At 40.7% G+C, this 21,817-nt stretch overlaps 1 protein-coding gene and 1 long non-coding RNA gene across 5 annotated transcripts in view; both read right to left on the reverse strand.

The window, feature by feature from the left end:
• The window catches only part of LOC105354654 (uncharacterized), a 135,877-nt gene that overhangs the window by 70,802 nt on the left and 43,258 nt on the right, over window positions 1-21,817 (reverse strand). The gene's annotated exons all lie outside the window — the stretch shown is intronic.
• The window catches only part of LOC101168545 (voltage-gated potassium channel KCNC1), a 61,006-nt gene that overhangs the window by 22,865 nt on the left and 16,324 nt on the right, over window positions 1-21,817 (reverse strand). For all 4 annotated transcript variants that reach the window (XR_013657630.1, XM_023957820.2, XM_078951098.1 and 1 more), the window contains exons 2-3: window positions 5,359-5,490; window positions 1,886-2,747 (exon numbers count right to left, since the gene is read on the reverse strand). Coding sequence is in view for 3 of the 4 variants with exons in the window: in XM_023957820.2 (XP_023813588.1) it covers window positions 1,886-2,747; window positions 5,359-5,490 (994 nt within the window). In the remaining variant the exon portion in view is untranslated. The remainder of the gene's footprint in view (window positions 1-1,885; window positions 2,748-5,358; window positions 5,491-21,817) is intronic.

The following is a 21,817-nucleotide window of genomic DNA, read 5'->3' on the forward strand; positions in this document are numbered from 1 at the left end:
TCATAAATTACAAACTATTTTTAAAGTACTCTACTTTAAGAAGAACGAGGACATCAGCAAGTTATTTAGAGCTTGGAAATCTGTCAGAAACAGCAGCTGAGCGTGGAGATCAAACCTTTAGTCAGCATCTTTACTTTCACTGAATAATATTTAGAACTGGGATTATTAACTTCTGAGGCTATAACATAATTAGCCAGAAATATAGCATATTCAAAATGTATCCTCAAACAATCGCTTTACGGCATATGGGTTTATAAAATGATTTGAAATCAGGGAGAAAATCTATTAACTGTCTTCAAATAAGGTAAAATGAAAAACCTTTTATATAAGGAAATCAAAGTAGCACTCTTTTTTAGAGAAGAAATAAAATAACAAAACAAAAATCCCTAGAAAAATCTGGAAAAGGATTTGTTAAACTGGATTTTATCGAAATAATTTAGAGGCTCTGAGTCTAAACACGATTTTAACAGCAGGTTAGGCTGTTAAAAAGTGGGGCTGTTTCTGCAGCACGCCGTCCTTCTGTTGCTTTTTTTAGGTTTTGCCACAGACTGTCACGGGGGGGGGGGGCACTTAGGTGCAATTTAAAGGAATACAGAGCATACCACTTATTCCAAAATAAAGCTCAACCCACTTCAGCACAGAGGTAAATACCGTGTCTCCATTATGTCACTTTCTTCTGCTTTTAGATTTTTTTTACAATTGAATTTTTATTGGCTTCATTTTATTATTTTTTTGATAAAAAGGGTAAATTGGCCTATTTTTATCAGCTTACTGATACCCCCCCCCCTCTTTAAAAAAGCAGCTTTTACATCAGATTAAGAGTTTTACATCTCAGTAATAAATCAAATCTGGATAAAAACACAAGTAAGTCCCATGAACCCCAAAATGATCTCCCTCTAGAAAGCTGCTATGAAAATTCAGGAGGGCAGGATGAAACCTGCTGGACACCACAACCACATCACAGCTAGAGCTGCCCACGTTTGCTTTTGAAGGTGACTTTTAGAGACAAAACACCCCAGCCTTAAACAAATCTGGACCCGGAACTTAATGCTTGTGAACAAAACAAAGCCATTGGTTGTAACACATTGTCCACGTATGTCTTTTTTTTTTGTCGTGATACTTGCGTGACTTACGTAACTCATAACTGATTCTTACGTTTGTCGTTCGTCAGTAGGCTCCAGTGTCCGTCTTTACGTGAATTCGGTTTGAGCTGTTCAAAACTTTTGGTCAGTTGAGAATTACGTAGTTTACGTGTGTTTCACGTTGTTTATTCGGTAATGTATATGCACAATTGCAATTGTGCGTAATTTTTGCAAGATGCCTACGCAAATTTGTGGCTTTGCAAAACCGCCGATGTATGACTTTTATATCGCATAAACAGCGCTCATATCACATTCCAACTACGTAATTGATGCACAGATTTTGGGACAGATTTGGCTTTTACGTTAATTTTCATTGTGTGGTTTATTTGTACTGTCTTTCATATGAAAGATGACCCGTTTCCATCCGTGCAACATGCACAAAATGTATGTAGTGGCTGTGTGACACTGCCTTTAAAAGGAGCTTTTTTTGGGCGGGCCACACCCTCCTTGCTGCGTTCCACTGCACAATGGAGAGGAGAAAGGGAGGCAGGCGTCCCCCCCTGCAAAAGGTCCCGCCCACATTTCAGAGGTGAATTTTTAATAAACTCCTGCCGCTCTGCAGAAACTATGTCCTAAAAATGACAAAGATATTTCGAATTGGGCTAAAAACTCCATGATCATAATTAAAAGGCCAAGAACGTTTTGACAAAAGATCAAAGAGCTGATCATAGTGGGACTTCAGTTTTAAGGTTATCGACTCTGGTCAAACTGTGTATGTCATCTTCATCTGCTCTGCCACTTACCTGCCCTGTTTATCTCAATGATCTCTTCCTGAGCCAGGGGACAGTCTCCGGTGCCCATCATGCTGCCGGATCCCACCATGCCCGGCCCGATTACGTTACCCATGAGCCTGTGTGGAGAGGCGGTTGCCATTGCAAGGGCATCTGGCTTACAGTAGTTTGGACTTCCTGGCTGAGGCGCCCTAGGAATGTGCTTGTTCCGCTTCTTCGGGAGCTTCTGCTTCGCCATGGCCAAAGAGTAGTACATGCCAAAGTTGTTGACAATGACGGGCACAGGCATGGCGATGGTTAGCACCCCTGCCAAGGCGCACAGAGCCCCCACCAGCATCCCTGACCATGTCTCCGGGTACATATCTCCATAACCCAGAGTGGTCATAGTCACCACAGCCCACCAGAAGCCAATTGGGATGTTCTTAAAGGTAGTGTGGGCTGCAGCTGTGGGGTCGTTTGGGTCAGCTCCAATTCGTTCTGCGTAGTAGATCATGGTCGCAAAGATGAGGACGCCCAGCGCCAGGAAGATGATCAGCAGCAAGAACTCGTTGGTGCTCGCCCGCAGAGTGTGGCCCAGGACCCGCAAGCCAACAAAATGTCGGGTCAGCTTGAAGATACGCAGGATGCGGACAAAACGTACCACACGAAGGAAGCTCAATATATCTTTGGCTGTTTTGGAAGAGAGGCCACTCAGCGCCACCTCCAGGTAAAAGGGCACAATGGCCACAAAGTCTATGATGTTAAGGGCGCTGCGGAAGAACTCGGCCTTGTCAGGGCAGAAGATGACACGTGCCATCACCTCAATGGTGAACCAGATGACACAGACGCCCTCCACATACGTCAGCCAACCATCCGTGACAACTTCATACACAATCTGAGGAGCAAAAGACAAAGACACACTATAAACAATTCAGAGTTCCCATGTCGGATAAATTACAATCAAAAACACATCACAGGGTTACAGACATATTTATCGAGTCACACATTGTTTAAAAAAGTGCACATGCGTACTAAGGCTCATTTATGAAACTACAATAGAATGTAAATGTTTACAAATGTGTGCCGCTGATAACAGCTGAAGGAGGATATGGACCTTAATCTAATGTCTGCAGACATAACATCGAAGAGAACTATAAACTCTGTTCAAACCCAAAAGAACGGCTGTTAATCAGTAGAAGATGGAATAATAACCTTGGTCATTCAACAGATTATTTATTTTACTTCACAGCATTGCCTTATTATACAAAAAAATGCTTAATGAATTATTGAAGGTGGTTAAATGATTGTTTTCTAATGATATTACTTCACTTGCTCCAAAAACTGATTCAGGATTTTTCCTAATGTGACATAATTCTGCACATATTATTAACTTTGATACTTGTCAATTTTTGCTATGAAGATTTTTGAAACAGTGTTATGTCTATTTTACTGATATAGTATCATTTTTGTAATCCTATACATGATTTTTCTATTAGTAACACAATCTGCATATATTTTGAATAACTGATCTGCATTTGCTATGTTGCTTTCTAAAATAGTTATTTTTTACATAATAATTGAAGTAACCCTTCTTTGTTTTGTGCTTTATTGATACTTCAGATTACTAATTCTGTCTGATAGCAGTTATGAACCGCATAATGATAAATCTTGAAATAAATGATTACGGTAGAACAGGGGAGGGATTATAGAAGTTTGCTTCCTTCCACTCCTTTTCAAGCAATATTTAATTTTATGTCTGATTATCTTAAGTTTGATTAGTTATTGTATGAATGTATAACTGATGATTATAATGTTTTTGAGTATTATTCTTGTATGATTGCTTGAAATAAACCATTTCAAATTAAAAAAAAATGTTAAAGAAACTCATGCAATGTGATGTCCACATTTTTTAGACTATGTCTATCACTGGACAATGATGCAAATGTCAGACCCTTTCATGACTTGTGGAAGGAACTTGCAGAACCACAGGGTGTTCAAATGTTTGTTTGCATCACAGTATGTTTCACTTTGACATTTATCTTACCCCATATATTTGTTTCAAAAAGTAAAAATGGAGTTAAATAATAACTCATCACTACTGTCCTCTGAAAGTAGCAGAATGTGAAGCTTTTCTTTTAACATGGAACATACGCTTCATTTATTATCTCGCCTCCAAAGGTTTGATATGAATTAAGTCCATGGCGTATGCTTTATTATTTCCCTTTGCTTTGTCTTTTCCTTCCCACACCGATAAAGAAATAAAGGGTAAAGGATGTGTTTTTGAAGCGTTGCCTTTATTTTTTGAGCATTGTATGGGACAGTCACTAACTTTCATGTCTCTTTTCTTCTGACAGATGTTCCAGTGTGTTTCTGTTTGTCTCCTTCCAGCTGTATCATTGTTGAAGTTGCTTATTATATGCTTTTTTTTTTTTTTTTAGCTCATCCTGTGCATTTATATGTTATTTTGGCAACAATAACTATCTTTTCCAGGGTTTTCAGTTTGTCTGTCCTCAGGTTTTCTCACTGTTTCAATTAATTTTTTTTTTTTTTTTTAATCTTACAACATGTTTGGTGACTTTGTGCAAACCGTCTTCTAGGTTCTTAACAGTTACAACAAATACATTCTTTACAGGTTTTTTGGGGATTTTCCATTGGTTCATTTGCTCCCTCTGAGCTTATATCTTCCTGTATGCTTTTGTATCGCATACCTATATCATTTATCCGGTAAGCTTCCTGTACCAGCGCATGTCCGCCATCTACAGTGGGAGGAGCCTTGGGGTGAAGTGTCAAAGTGGTGCAAATCTCATGAATCTTGCTCCAGACTTTTCTTCTCACAGCTCTGTTCTGATATGTGACTTTTGGCTAAGCACAAACCCCAGTTGTTCATTTCTCCTCCATGATTGATTTTCAAACAGTTGGCACTTCCTGAATGAAAAGGGACGCCATCCATCGTCACTACCAAATCTGCATCCCCGATTGGTAAAAGTTTCTACCTGATTTAACTTGCAAGGCGCGTTCAATGGCCGCCAGTTTTATGCAGAAACGGACTTTAAAACTTGCGATGCGTGAATGTTAGAGTTATGAACAAGGAACCCTGAGATGTGCACATACGAGCGTTTCCATTGACTTTTGTGGTCACTTGAGCGTGAGTCGCTTCAGACCCCAGACCCTCACAGCAGGCCGTCCGCTCACTGAGTCTGGTTCTGCTGCAGGTTTTCATCCAAATGTTTTCCTCTCCACTGTCAATGTCAGTTTACAGGGATTATACTGAAATCTGCTATTTGTTAGTTGCTTTTTCAGGCCATTAGTTTACAGTAAAATAATCTGGCTTTATTGGAATAACCAGGACTGCATAATAACAACATAGTTAATAAATGCTTTTTGTGTTGTGGTTTGAGACCACCTCTATAATGAACTGACTTTTTATAAATAAAGGTTATACAAATTATGTTGTGAATGAATTAAAATAATCTAAAAAAAACAAACAAACAGAACATGCATCATACCTCCTCGTGCGTGAAGTTCCCCACAGTTACGTTCTCCGTTTTGTTGTAGATGGTGTTGAAGGCCTCATGCGTCTCCAGGCAGAAGGTGGAGATGGAGAGGAGGATGAAGAAGAGTGACGCAAACGCCACATACTGCAGAAAGAGTTGAGGAAACAGGAGTGAAAATGCGCCTCCAGCAAACAAGGCGTCCTTCCAGTTCCAGTAATGTGATCTGATGGTGTGGCTCACAGTGGTACATTATCCTGACAGGAAGGAGCCTGCGGTATTTATCGAAGCCTCGCCGTTTTGTTTTTTTTTTGGATCGGGGGACACAGTGGGGGTGAGCTACTGCAGTAAGAGCAGTTCTGAGAAGCCGCAGAAAGGGGGAGCAGTAAGCCGGAGATGTGAGTCCTGTTCATTCAGCAGGAAAATACCGAGTGCTGCTTCCACTGAGAGAGATGGGGATGGAAGGAGGACAAAAGAATCTGTTAACGTGTAAAAACAGGTGACATGAGTGTCAAAGTGAGGGAAGGAAGCCGATGAAAAGAAGAGAAGAACAACGCGGAGAGGGAGCAGAAACGCTGAGCTTCAAACTTATTATTAATTCATCAATAATAAATTAAACACAAACTGATTAAGGGTGTCAACATAGAAATGCTGCATAGAGTAAAATGAGTGATAATTGATGACTTCATTTGGAAGAGAAATTCTTTGGTGTGTCCTAAAAGTGCCCTCAGATTTAGGGAAACACATTTCAGACTTTGGATCACCTTTCAGCCTGCAAAAATGACCCATGAGAACAAGTCACAAGAACACATTTATGGTCAAATCTTACACAAAAAACGGTTTTTCTGAGAGATCAGATACAAATTTCATTCAGTTCACATGCAGCTTAAAAAAGACAGAGAGCATGAATAAAAGGGTGGAACTAAAACAACAATAAGATTTTACTTCAGACTTATGGGAGTAAAAACGTGGTACAAACATGACACTCGCATGACACAATGCCCCAAACATCATCCAGTTAAATTCAAACAAAACGAAAAACGTAAGGTTTAAAAAAAACACAGACGCTGAAAGACAAATAACAATCATGCTTCAATAGTACAATAAATAATTGATACAGATTCATAGAGCATGTATGATGACACGTAGTTTATAAAGCATGATTGAAAATGATAAAATACTAATAAATCGTTATAATTTAAGTGATATGAGTAAAAATGAGGACGATAACTGATTTGACAATTGGGATCACAACAACAGTAAGAAACAGTGATGATGTCATTGCTATTGTCATTGATATGCATGTTTGTATAGATAATTGAGATTTATTTTACAAAAGAAAAAAACATCTAAACAAATTGTATTATGTCATTCTTTTAAGTCATCTTCTGATCCTTGAACATGTTCCACATAAAATTTCAATCCGTTGGGTTTAAACATTGATTGAAACTGTAGACCAAATTGTAATGATTTCATTTGACATGACAGTGACATGCCAGATATCGTCCCACTGAGATGGAATATTATATATGAGATAAATTATGACTTTAGAACATCCTCACAAGTAATAAAGAAAAGAAACAATCCGTAAAAAAAAACCAAGAACATTTAATTTTCTTATAGGCAATGATATTTAACAATTGCGCTTCTTGGTAGGAACTGGCAGCCTTGGGCGCTGCAGAGCGGGCGCCACCAGAGATCCCACAGCGTCACACAGCTCATCAAAATCTGAGCACGTCTTGTGGAATTGTTGGATCCACAGCTTCTCTGGAAAACCACCATTTCCTAAAATGGTTTCATCCGTAGCGCATCCCACGTGTAAGGAGCTCGCCGCTCCATGAAGAAGACGCCAATGATTCCTTTGATAGATGATGATGATGAGCGCTGGTGATGAGCGTGGCAGATATCTGAATGAAACTGCTGTCAATCAAAGTATTGTTTACATCCGTCGACGGTTTTTGAAAGACTTATCACGTGATCATTCACATAATTAATTGTAATGTAATTGTTAAATTGTGTTTTTTTCCCCCCAACATTTCTAGAATTTTGATAGTTTTGCACATACAGTATGTGTCATGGAATCTTGCTCTTTTTATCTGGTCAATCCCATGAGTTTATTGTTTGAAACCAGACCATAATAAGGTCTTTACTTTCTGTCTCTCTAGCTTTTCCTCATCTATTACTCTACTGTGCACACCTAAAACAAAAGTTTGACACGATCACGTCCCGTCTGCAGCTAACAGCTGCTCTTCATGTTCTTCTGTTACCTCGTTTGTGAGCTGAAACACTGATGCTTTTCTGTTCATAACGTGGTCCAAAGGCCACACGAAGTTCCCAGATGTAGTCATATTAATCATTTCATTTTTCTTTCATACTATGTTCCATTTGAACGAAATATTGTGGTAGCTGAAAATGTATTTGATTTTTTTCTATGAAATGGTTGTCAACTCAATTACATTTCAATTTTTTTATTTGTATAGCCCAAAATGACATCAACAGTCGTCTCGATGGGCTTCGAAGTAAAACATGAACTTAAAAGGATCACGAATACAAAGAGTTCAATAGGAAAATACTAAAATGAACTAACAAACTGACTAAGCTATACTGGCATCCCTGCCCTTAGACCCCCCTTCACGGTAAGGAAAAACTCCTAAAAAACGGATTCCGGAAAAAACAAAGAAACCTCAGGGGTGTCCACATGAAGGAGGGATCCTCCCCCAGGACGGACAGGCGATTTACCAGAACTCTTAGAGAAGAATTAACTTATCTAAATCTACAACTACATATATAAAAGTCCAGCAGACCAGCTTCATCCAGCCGTGGTTGGGGGGACAGTCAAAGGCGCGAGTCGAGCCGGAGACAGGAACCACAGCCAGGTGTAGGAGCAGGAGCAGAGACGAGGTAAACGGTCAGGTACAGAGCAGAGACGAGCCAGAGATGAGCCAGAGGCAGGATCCACAGCCAGGTGTAGGAGCAGGAGCAGAGACGAGGTAAACGGTCAGGAACAGGAGCACGGATGAGCCAACTGGAGTCTGGAAGCACTCCCACTCCCCAGGAGGGGAGAGGAAAAGAGGGACAATACATGAATCGCACTGTACCAAACAGCAGCATGGAAAACTAAATGATAAATGATGATCAAGAATAGAGGAGAGGAAGGGTAGAAGTAGATGAAAAAAGAGGACAGAACCCCAGAGCACCATAGTTACCCCAGCTTCAACTTCTAGCAGCCTTTTAAAAGAAATAGTTACTATTAAGTTTAATTTAAACACATTAACATTAAGTTAAATAATCTCTGAATACTAACTAGTCTGACAATAAGCCTGTCCAAAGAGGAATGTTTTTTGTCTAACTTTCGATGTAGAATGTAGAAACTGTCAACATTGTCAACATTTTTTTCTTTTAGTTTGAAATTGTTTCAGTGTTCACAAGCAACAACAAAGCACACATGCACAAACACATGTATGTGTGTGTGTGTAGGTCAGTGATGAAGACAGACAGCAGTGTTGTTCCGACCCTCAGGGAGCACATTGAATCCCACGTCTTATTATAAAGGTCTAATTTAACATTGCTATAAAGAGCTGCCCTAGATACACACACACACTTACACACACACACACACACACACACACTTTTACACTGGTGTGTGTGTCTGTCACCTCTGCTGATTGTGTCTGCATTTATTTTAAAACAACAAACCTTGATCCAAAGGAAGTCCATCCGTACCTTTGTTTAACCAAACCTACATTAAAATCAGCTTAAACTGAAAATCCACTCTTACAGGTTTATCAGCTAAAAATAATCATGACAACAGGATGCTCTTTTTTATTATTATTTATTTATTTATTATGAACTCCAACTTTAAGAAACACTTTTGCCTAAAGATTTTGGCTTTAAACAGCTTATTGTTGTAACACCAGGGGGGTATTCCAGAAAGCAGGTTTTGCTAGCTCCCACGGTAAGTTTGAGGCTAAGGAAGTGGATAAAGTTCCAGAAATAGAGGTATGTTTCAGGGTATGTCAAGTTGCCATAGCAACTCATGCTCTGAACATAACCTGGTCTGGAGCAGGTTTAGTTGAAGGTTAGTTTGTTTTCAGAGAGGTGAAGCAGCATGGCTTGTCCATTTGAAGATGATTTAGTGGATGAAGAAGCTCAGATAATACTTTTTCCACCGTGAGAGGGTGATAAGACCACATATGGATGTTGGAAAGAGAAACTTTATACTTTGATCTAACTTAATTATTTGCTTCAGTTAAGATAAATCTTTTTTTTTTGTTCAGAAAGCTTAAAAATAACACGTAGTTATCAGACATTTATTTTCCTTTCATCCAAATGAATTCAATTAAGTAGGTGTAACTTTGGTGCTGCTGTTAGATCGGCACCGCAAGGGATTGTGGGATACCATTCCCTCTGCCCTTCTGGACGGATTTGGGTTTAAGTGTGGCTTTTTGACCAAATGTGTTTAGTTGTTTTACAGTGTTTTGGCGAGTTATTTTGTCCTACTATGCTTAACTCTCTGCACCTTGAGTGAGAGGTAAGGAGAGGATGATGAGTTTATATAGCACCCCTACTGCTAAACACTGTAATGATAATGACTGAAAGTTCCTAAAAGAATGTACACACTTTGAGCATATTGGTTTGTTATTTTTATTTTTATACAAATGAGTCTCTGCCGGCTCAAACTTAGACATCTGAGAGTTCAAGAATTATAATTAATTAAGATGGGAAAAAACATTAATTGAATTGGAGTAATATGACATTTAGTTAGATAAATATGTAAATTTGAGTTGTATAAACAATTACTGAGTTTATTGACGTAGGAAATTAGGTTAAATAAATTTATCTCAATTACTTGTTACCAAGTAAGTTGGCAAAATTGGATAACACACACATATATATATATATATATATATATATATATATATATATATATATATATATATATATATATATATGCATCAAAATGAAAATGGAAATAAAATCAGAAACTTGTGCGTTTAATTTATCTGTTCTTTTTCTACACGCAGAAACTCTTTTTGCTGATGCAGCCGTGTTACTTTTTTGATGGTCTTATAATCTTCATATGCCGTCATTAAAAGCTCAGACTCCGTCTCAGTGAAGTGTCGTGCTCTCTTTTTTTTCTCCACGCGTTTCCATGGTGACTCTGGAAATCTGCGATCCATTGAGAATGTCTTTATGTACATGCAGTGCACGTGCGTTAACCCAGGGTTACAAAGTCGAGCGTAATTACACTAACTCATATCCGGTCTTTTGGAACTGACATACCCAGAGTAAGCAAGTTCAGGCGGATTTCAGCCAGAGTTCAGGGTTAAAGTCAGGCTAGTTTAAACATGCTTCCTGGAATACCCCCCAGGGTCTTTATTGACAAAACACAGGCAAAGTTTTGATTTCTTCAGTCTGACATTTTACACCATCAAACCGCCCTCCAGTCCTCAGTCTTGATATCATTTTTAAAAAATGGTTAATGACAGCTCTTTTAGCATCCAAAAGAGATTATTGCCTGTCATGTACCAACACTGGTATCTATGCAGAGCTTGTCTCAGCAAGTAGATTAGTTGGAATCATATAGCTAAATTCCATCTGAATAGTAAGTTACACTGTATCTGTTGGAATACGTTTTTATTCTAATCTGGTATCAGTGCTCCAAACTCATTTTTTCCCTGAAATTCTATCTTCTGATCAAAATCATTCTTCTAGTTGTAAACATTTAAAAGTTTATTTGTAGATTTTTGTTGTCACACTCATTCTCAGTTACACTGAAAAGCTAAGCACGGACAACAAAATATTTTTAAAAGTTTGATTTCGATGGAAAAGGAACGATTTCACTGATTCCACAAATGTCTTTTGGACTACAAAAGCAAACTCACAAGAACTTTGTGTAGAATGTAGAACTGATCTACTAGACAAAAAACACAATGTTCCTCCAAAAGCATAGATTCAATTATGGGCCATTTTTTCTTCTCCAGTACTATGAGGTACTGGGTTCTTAATAATATTGGCTATACCCTGGTATGGCAGTTAAGAGGCTCTGTCCACAACTACTTTGTCACAAAGACGTTTCACCCAAGACTGCCCCACAACATCAGGAGACTTCAGGTACTTAAGGCGGGCTCAATTTACCTGCGGAGCCTTGCCAACATGAAAGCCTTTTGACTACCTCTATAGCTTCTGCTTGGGTGATGGACTAGTCAGCCTTCAAATCGTCAGCCTTGCATCCTCAGTGAGGGCATGCCAGCAGGATTAAGGAGGTCTTCAAAGTGCTCCTTGCATCTTTTAACCAAATCTCTAGTTGAGGTCAACAGCTCCTCCCTCTCTAGTTGAGGTCAACAGCTGAGGTCAACAGCTCCTCCCTCGCACTGTGAGCAGAGCTGGCAAAGAATGATGTCCAGCCAATACCAAATGAGACTTTGCACAAGTCCAGGCTCCTTCCCTCTCAGGAAAAGTGGCATGCCATGTTGATGGCATGAGTCCGCTTACACAGATAGTGCAGTAGAGGCTTGTAATCAAGCACATTGACTTTACAAAAAACCCTCTTTGGAAGAATTATACAGATCTTCAAGTAAAACACCTTTGTGAAGCAAGCGGACCAAAACTGTACTTGTTGTGTTGGTTCAAGGAAACGAGAGTCTTCTCAGATAACACCACAGGGCGCTGTGCTCAGTCAATAAGATCAAAACCCTACAACTACATGTGTAACCCTTGTGCTATCCTAGGCACTTTAACGTTGGGAGTGGGGTCATCTAGACCCACTAGACAGTGCTCTGAACCTTTTTTCTTCAATGATTTGTGATCTTCACTGGTGTCCATGGATTACATGAAATCTTTCCACCTTTATCCACCTTTGTCATGGTAGGGAGAACACGTCAATGGAAGGGGGGGGGTCATCTAAGATAGCATGGGGTTAAAGTCCAGCAAATAATCTTCATCAAGATGAAGTTGGGGGGACGGCAGGGGGCGCGAAACGAGCCGGAGACAGGATCCACATCCAGGTGTAGGTGTCTCTGTTAATAATCACATCTCAGGCTCTAGGATTGATGTCTGATAAACTTACCTTTGTGAAGTGGGACCAATCAAAGAGGTGGATATATAATCTTTAATGCTGCAAGACAGATGCGTTTTTCAATGATGTGTTTACACACCTTTATTACGTGTTTTTAAGCAAGGATATATCACATGAGTTAATGGGTTGTAAAAAAAGAAAACCATAAAATCCAGCTGGCAAGTCTAAACTAAAACCACAAACAAACCAAAAGACACAATGAGTGCTGAGGCTTTTGCTGATGCTGTACATATTAGTATATTTGTCTTTTCCCTTTGTTCCCAGTAATCTGACATGGCTTATGTTTCCTCTGCAGGTGTGTAGGCCAGAAGACAAAAGCTGCACCTGTTCTGTAACATTCTGTGACATTCTACCTTTGCCAGCGACTGTCACCACATAAAAGCAAAATGATGAAAAGAAGCAACATCAGAGAATGTCTTTTTACTTCCTTTTTTTGCTTTTTAGTTGATTAGAAAGTGATGCTACATCTCAAATTTTAATGCAGGCGACACATCTCTTAATAATGAACTGAAGACTCCTTGACTTCATACAGTACGCAAACAAATCATGACTCTACAAATGATAAGAGTTGGAACAATGGAACAAATGGTTGTTGGATCCTCATTTGATATAGCAAACATTAACATGAGTGTAACGCAGTGGCCCCTAACCACTTAATCTTGGACCAGTACCGGCCTGGGGCGCAGTAGCTACACTGGGTAAAGGGATACTTTCAATTTACCACTACCTACAGTGGAACTGAATAAAAGTCAATCTCTTTGGAGAGCTTATATGGGAGTGGGAGGAGGCCAAACAAAGAAATAGAAGTAGAGGAGGACTCAACAACAACGGATGACACCAGAAGTTCTACAGAAAAATAACCATTTACTGTCGCAGGCGAATTTTACCCTCAAGGCCACAGAATGTGTCAGAAAACTGGCAAATGAGACAACAAAGTCCTCCAAACTTGGACACTTTTCACAGGAAAATGTGTCTGCTAAATGTATGGTGGCACTAAAAAGAAAAGTCCTGGGCTGTGTCCGAATTCCCACCCTAACCCCTAACTACTAAGAAACTATATAGTGTGGCACTAGATAGATAGATAGATAGACAACTTTATTTATCCATTTGGGAGGTTCCCGCATGGAAATTGACACACTAAGTAGTGCCCTGGATCTTAAAAGCAATTCGAACACCATGCTCACTACTGTTTTTTTTTAAACATCATCAATTTCATTTTGTTACGATCACTTATGAGTCCACTATCTTCTGAAGATAAAAATGTTGATGGTTTATTAGTAAAATACAGTTGAGGGCAAAAATTGTTCCGACGCAATGCATTATGGTCTATATTCACCAATCTAGCGGGAATCGATGCACATTCGTTTTTCGCAGAGACTTGTGGGAGATTTCTAGGGCACCAGATTTTGGAATTGTAGATTAGGACGGCACTACAAAACGGCAAACGCACTATCTAGTGTACTATGTAGTGAGTAGTGAAGGAATTCTGACAGGACCTTAATCTAATTACTTCCTATCAAACTAGATTTTGGACATTTTATTAAAAAAAGCATTAACACCAACAGTTGGACTTCGAATGGCAGGATTAGGCCGGGGGCTGGGTGTGGGGGGGCTTGTTCAGTAGAGCATCAGCGCTGCCTCAACCAACCTCTCCTGCAGTTGCTCCTAACTAACACACTGCCATAATTTGACAGATTCATGGTCATGAACATGTGATCTGAACACCAGCAGTCAGAACAGGAATTTACTCCAATGAATGCTTTCAAAAAAACAAATATGTTTTTTTTTTACATGCATGCTATCATTTGATCCATGGAAAACAGCCACTGTTTTCTTACTGTCTTACTGTATCAGCTTTTTCACCTGTGACACAGCATTTGGGATGACCTTCATTGCTCGGCAGAAAACACACAACTACATCACTGCGTCCCTTGGAAAGGTGACTTCTCTGCAAATAGTCCTGCCGAATCTTTGCATGCCATTTACTCTTGAGGAGGATGCAGCAGCGAACTGGCAGGATTCCCTCTGTGCTGGCCCACCCTTGTGAAGCTTTTAAGGGAGGATGGGAGCACCCGAAGCTATAGCCAGACAAAGCAGGCATGGTGGCAGAAGTAGCAAAGAGAAACAGCTGGAGTGTTGACTGCGCAGGTCATCCTGCAGCCAGCCAGCTCAGTTTGGTGCATGACGCAGAGCTGCGTTCATAATGTTCTTTAACACTTTTTATACTATGTAGAGGAAGAAAATTTGTTTTGTTTTTTCAAACATTTCATATCTCTACATGCAAATGAGAGTAGAATAAAAAAGAGTGACACTTGAAGATTGAGGCACTACAAGCATGTCGAAACGGAAAGAGGCTCTGTAGCAGATACCAGATGGGATGGAAACATTTTACCTCCTTTTTGGAGCACATAAAACTCCTGTCCGTGCACATTGAAGCCCAGAGAAGTGGAAGATGACGGATGGATTGATGGATGGATTAATGGATAAATAAATGGGTGGGTTACTGGAAGCTGTGTCTCCTGGCACTTTATGGAAGCGTGACTGGCTACAATCACACGAGGAGAAGATGTTAAAGATCTACCCCAATGAAAATTGTGTTTTTGGCGTTTTTTAAATGGTTTTGCAGATTTTCTCTGATGATGGAAGACATCTAAATAGTTTAGGCTTAAAACTGCATCTCTGAGTATTTTTTTATTCAAATGGTGAAATACAGCTGCACGGTGGCGCAGTGGTTAGCACTCTTGCCTCACAGCAAGAAGGCCTCTGGTTCAAGTCCCGGCTGGGGGATGTGAAAAACTACATCAACGGGGGACCTTTCTGTGTGGAGTTTGCATGTTCTCCCCGTGCATGCGTGGGTTCTCTCCGGGGTCTCCGGCTTCCTCCCACCGTCCAAAAACATGCTTCATAGGTTAATTGGCAACTCTAAATTATCCCTAGGTGTGAGTGTGAGAGTGAATGGTTGTGTGATTGCGGACATTCTACCCTGCGACAGACTGGCGACCTGTCCAGGTTGTCCCCTGCCTTCGCCCACAAGTGGCCGGGATAGGCTCCGGCAGCCCCGTGACCCCGAAAGGGAAAAAGCAGTTAAGAAAATGAATGAATGAATGAAAAAAAAAATGATGAAATACAAGCAGATGAAAAAATGCTTTTTGAAAAATCTCTCAGTTGTTACGTAGAAACTAAAGTGGAAGGGCCAAAGTCTCCCTGCTCAGTTCAATTCCAATGCATCCACTTTCAAACAAATAAATCCATGCCTTTCTTTGTTTTCCTTGTCTGAGCTGGAATCTGGATCTAAATTGGACGGCTGGACAGCTACGATTTCGCTCCCCATTTTTGTTGCACTGGTAATGTTAGGTTGGGGGTGGGAGGGCCTGTAAGGTAGCAGGAGAGAGTGTAAAGAAAGGGAGGATGGAATATCAGCGGAGGCTTACTTCTGCGCCAACAGCTCCGCCCACAACTCAGTGGCGAGTTTCTGATGAACTCCTGCTGCTCTGCAGAAACTATGTCCTAGAAAACAACACTTGTTTTTTTTTGTTATTTTGGCTTAAAATGTCATAATCATACTTAAAAGACCACTTTTGAAAACCGTTCAAAAGATGATCGGAGTGGGACTGTTGTTTCAGTTTTGTTGCTCTAGTTTTAGCAGAATGCTCAATTGCATAAGCAACCATCACTGGGGAGATGGACAAATAGTTGAAGACGGTGGAAATAACACACTGCATCATCAAAAAGAGGGACCAATAAACTGCAGAAACATAGAAAATGGGCTGTAGGAGATGCAGAGGTCAAAGTGCTCCCTGAACTGGGATATGTCAAGAGGAGCTCGAAGCATGAACTGACTGAAGAAGGACCCTCAACCTCTCAGGCCTCTGGCAGTAGATGCAAGCTTCGTTGGGGATAAATGACCATCTCAATGGCAAGAGGAAAGATTAATGTGGGCAAAAAGCCTTAAACGGCCCGATTGGACGCTGAAGGAAGGAGATTTAGAGCCCCACTAAAACACTGACCATTCAGTGCAGTTTGACCCCACACATATGCGTTTATATAAACATTTTGAACTGCATCAAAATGTCCCAAATGTCAATAAAAATGACTCGAAACAAGGCTTTTCACAGCAGTTATTGATCAGATTAAAAATAGATTAGTTATATTAACTAATTAATCACATGACAGAACTAATATAAGCATGTGTGACTGTCTACACATGAAAATATGTTTTACTTATTGAAATTGCATGTTTCGGAGGATATGTCACCTTATTTCTATAATATTGCAGTAATTCAGTTTAATCAAATATAAATATAAATATACAGCTTTAGCGGAGCAGTCAGGCTGTGGTGTGGTTTAGGGCACCGTACTGTACGTTATGTTGTTCATTCATTACTGCATATGCAGAGGACTGTGTGTCACTGTAAGCTAGGTTTCTGCTGAAACCCATCTGCAAAAGCATGTTTTCTCTCTGTATCCAAACTTCCGAACATTTTCAACACAAACATTTGCTTCATCATATATGCAATCAGTGCAAATGTTTAATTCTCGTGAAGTATCCAGCTAGGCCTGCACAATATACCGCAAATTTATCGTTATCGCGAAATCAAGCTGTGCAATATGCATACCGCAAAAGACGGCAAAAATCGCAATAACTGATTACCTTAAATGTGCTAAAACAAACTCATGGCAGCTTGAAATATTGAACAAATGAAATAAATCCCTTTATGCATTTAACCAATCAGAAGGACCCGTTTACGTTTTTGATCAATCAGATGAGCCCTTTTATGTTTGATGTTTGCCTCCTACGTCGACGAGGGTCATTTGGAGTATAATTTTTATACTGTTGCAGTGAAATGGAAATGATGTTTTTGTTTTTTTTTGCTATTTGTTTATATACCGCAATTTATATCGTTATCGCAATATTAATTACCAATATCGCATATCGCGAGTTTTCCTCATATCGTGCAGCCCTATATCCAGCTAAAACTTTGGTCTGTTTTGTGTGAAAGGTTTCTGAAACAATGATGAGAACACCTGACAAGAGGGGAAGAAGAAATCCTCTCTTTGACAGACGCAGATAGTCCACAACAACACAAGTCACCCGAGAGCATCGTTAACAACTTTCATGCCGAAAAAACTGGAGGAACACAACAGATTTTAGCCAGTGTGACTTCCTCTTTCTGTCCTCTCTACCTTCTTTCCATCTTTGTTCTGTCATCTTTTTCATGTCAGTTTTTTCTCCTAAAACGTCCCCTGAGTGATTTAAGACCAGTGCCAGACCTCCGGAGGCAACCAGAATGAGAGCAGGATAATAGAGGATAATAGCATCCGGAAGAATGGTTGGATGGAAAGAAGGAGAAAGATTTTTGTCGAATGTTTTCCCCCCCAAAAAAGACAGAAAAACAGAAGTTTGTTTAATTAATAAAGAAAGAAGGAAAATTGTATCTGATTTTAAAACGCAGCTGACGAAATCATGTTCACCTCTGGAGACAGACCTGAAGGTCCAATGGATCAAACTGAGTTCTGCTCTGGACAGAACTGACCAGTTTTGAATGAAAATGATAGATGTCAGTCAGTAATCAGGTCTGTGTTGTTGCTGTGTTTTCCCTCCTGTAGCTGCAGATCTCCATAGTCAGTTCGTCCTTGCACCTTCTTTGCTTCCTGACAACAGGGCCGGTCTCTCAGCCGACGCAGTGACAAGGTTCATGGTCTCTGAGAGCTGGATGTCCTGCCAAGAGAGAGGAGGGTGTCCTTGCAGGGACGGAAGGACAAGCTGAGCTTTTCATTCTCCTCAGATTTGGACATTTGTGGAATCTAAGAGCTCAGCGTTGAAACTCGACCTCCAGAAGGTGAAGTGTGTCTGAGTGACGTTGGTTGTTGCAAAAACACAACAGCATTTTCCCCCCACCATGCCTGCGGGAGCGGGGGCTGAAGCCAGCGGCGTCTGAGGATTTCCATCGGGAGGCGATGGGAGAGGATTTGGGGAAAAGTGTGTGCAGCAGTCATGTGAGCATCTCATTATAGTCTGTGCAGCTTTTTTTGTTGGGAAAAACGCAGCAGGTTTTTTTGTTGTTGTTGTCAGCAGTGAAGCATTCTTATTGTTTCCTTAAAGAAATTCACAAAAACATCCTCGCAATGTTTTTCCTGCTGCAGTGTGCTAAAGAGGGGTTACCTGCAAATCAGCAGAGGCTCCCAGGATTCTTAGTAGAACAAAGCTTTGATCCAAAAGGAAAAAGGAATCCTAGATGCCTCTGCACCTCATTGCTCATGGATGTGTGCAATAAAGTAATCTGCTTTTTCTACAATCAGCACTCCCCCCTCCCAAAAAAAAAGAAAAAAAGCAGCGCTGCAGCTTTCTTTCACTGGAAAAATGAACAGACTGTTCTTCAACGTGAAAACGTGTTTGTACTGAAATCAGGATCTTCAATCTTTGTCGTGTTTCTGCAGAAAGCTGCAAAGTGGGAAAACGAAATGAAGCAGCTGAACGGAGAGCACACAGGAGGAGGAAGAGTCAGACTGCAGCTGTGAACACTGCAGTTTCTACTCTTCTCAGGAAATGAAGGCAGCTTTCTGCACTGCTCCGTCTGTTTTCACCACAACTCTTCAGGTTTTTTTTTCCTGTGGTGTTGCAGTTTTATGCAGTTTTATGCAGCAGTCATGCTAAAGCCCGTGTCTCACAGCCACAACGTACATTTTGCTCTTATTGCACAGATGAGAATTGGGCTTACGTGAATTTACATAGAAAAAGTGAGCAAAGTTAAAATGTTCACAGATGTATCACAAACGAACCACATGAAAACCCCAGCAGAAGTAATGAACCACGCAAAGAACACTTAAATTTAAAGTAGAACATGAACCGGGCGTGATTATTGTGCTTTCTATCTGGAATTCATTATTGATTCGTGCATTAGCACATAATTTACATTGGTTATACATTGGTGGGACATGCCTGAAACGTCTGTTAGACATACGTGGAACAGTCGTGGAAAGCCACAAACTTGTGAATGCGTCTCGCAAGTTTTACGCACAGTTGCGTAAGATTTACATAACAATTACACGTAAAATACACGTAAACTGCATCATTTTTAACTAAATTCAGAACTGAACAGACATCTGCGCACTTCGACAAATGACGAACCAAAGAAACACTTGAGAATTCACATATGTATTGAGAATGACAGATATTTCATATGTGTAAAATACACAAAATGCATGTAGCGGCTTTGTGACATGTCCCTCAGATGTTCCCATCTCTTTCTCTGAAAGCTTAAAAATCATCAGAATGTGACTCTAATGGTACAGTGCTGTCCTGTGGCAGTAAAATCCAACTTTAAGGAACATTATCTATAAAACAGCACCTTACAGGACATGGATAATATCAGCTCAAACCAAACAACATGTATCCAGAGGACTCTGCACACGGCTGCCGTCCTGTCCTGTGGTCGTTTCCACACCACGCCGTTCTGTTGGACACTCATACACACAACGTCTTCCGCATGTCCAGCTGTGCTTCCACCAGAAGGTTTATCGTCATTTAACGCTCCACGGCAAATGGAGTCAGTGTTCATCAGTTCAATTGAATGGCAGCAAAAACACACATTTCTGTGAGAAAGCTGCGGCGTTTGCTAACACAACAATAAACTTCGACAAAACCAGAAAAAAGTATGTCTGGTTTTGGTTTGGCAGATGTGCTGCAAAAATTGATGAATTAACCCATTTATTTAGAAGAAGAAGAACTGTTTTCTCCCTCACAACCAAGAGTTATCTGTCAGTGGGATGGGCAGAGTTACCGCTGCAGACTCAGTTCATTGAGAAAGTAAAAAACAAACATTTCTAGTCTCCAAATCTAAGATAGCACAAGGATTAACATCTGTAGCCAACTTTAGAAAAAGACACTATAGATCTCCCATTTTTCTGCAAGACGATGCAGCTGTTATCTTTCAAAATCCTGCCTGGAGACATTAGAGGGATCTGGTTGAAAAAGTAAGTATTTGTGAAGCTTTGACATCATTGTCAACGGAACTGAAGAGGAACCGGACTGACGGGTTCGTATTGGATCCTTAAGTTTGCACACCTTCTTGGTGCTAACTCAAAGCTTCCTCTCCTGCTCTCATCCTGCAGACAGATTTTGAAGCCTTGACAGTTGTGTCACATGTAGGATACATGGCATCACTCATGTTGTGATTGCTGTTGTCAAGGAGTCAAAAAACACTTTTTGCATCAAAGCAGCACTAAGTGCTCTTCATCCCAGAAAAGGATCCTTACATTACTGTGCATCTATGGGGACTGCCGTTTTTGCAATACAAGACAACCCATCACAGAAACATCTATAGCTCTGTACCCTGAAGACTACAGTGTTCAACAACTACTGAACTCAGTCTGTTTACATCTGATCTGAATTACTTAGCCAAAACAGATACAAAGCGTTAAGGATTCTGTTTTTTGGTTTTGTTTTTTATACTTGTCCTGTTTATTTGAATAAACCCCTTTTGTAATTTGGACCGGACGGAAAAGAATAGGAGGGAATAAGAGAGATGTTGGGGGGGGGGGATCATAAAGCATCATAAAGCAACAACATTGCTGGACGTTTATAATAATTCCTGTTAGGGGGCCTGTCCACACACACACTCACACACTTCAATGTTACAAACACACCTGTTGGCTCCAAACATCTTCACATACAAACAGGTAAACATGTGCACACAATACAACTAATGTTCACACACGCATACTTAGGCATTCAGACCAACACATGTGAAACATTTCCTTCAGTCACGCAAACTATTTGTGCAAAGGTGAAGTGGTACCTGTGCTCGAGTGTGTGTTTGTGATCTTCTAAGGTGGAATGTTAAAAAGAGAGAGGAAGAGTGCCCAGTCATCCTCACACCAAGACCCCCACCGCAGCAGCAGCGGCAGCCAGGACCCCCCAACACCTGCAGGGTAGCAGATGGAGAAAAACCGCCCGCCAGGCCAGGGCCAGCAGGACCACCACGGGGGCCCCCAGAGCCAGAAAGCAGGGAGGCAGAGGGGGAGCACCCCCAGCCCCAGATGAGCAGCCCACCACCACCCAGGAGTTCTGAGCATCCCCCCACCCCAACCCCAGGCACGAGCCAGGGTCCCCCAGGGGAGACACGCACCACGCTTCAGGCAGTAACCCAAACAGCCCATGGTTGGTCCAGGAGAGAGCAAGGCAAGGGCCACTCCTGCCCAGAAGGAGGACGCCCAAGAGAAGTGGGGGTCCCCAAGGACTGCTGTAAATATGGCCCACCATATTTACAACTACAGATTAGCACCAACAGCACCAACACAAACCAGTTAAAAATTCACATTTATTTGTCAGCTAGCCTTGAGCCCTTCACTCTCTTTTTCCCGATTCTTAAGTTTTCATCTGTTGTACTAATGTCG

The sequence above is a fragment of the Oryzias latipes genome, chromosome 8 (genome assembly GCF_053564925.1).
Source record: "Oryzias latipes strain Hd-rR chromosome 8, Olatipes_Hd-rR_3.1".
Classification (NCBI taxonomy): Eukaryota; Metazoa; Chordata; class Actinopteri; order Beloniformes; family Adrianichthyidae; genus Oryzias; species Oryzias latipes.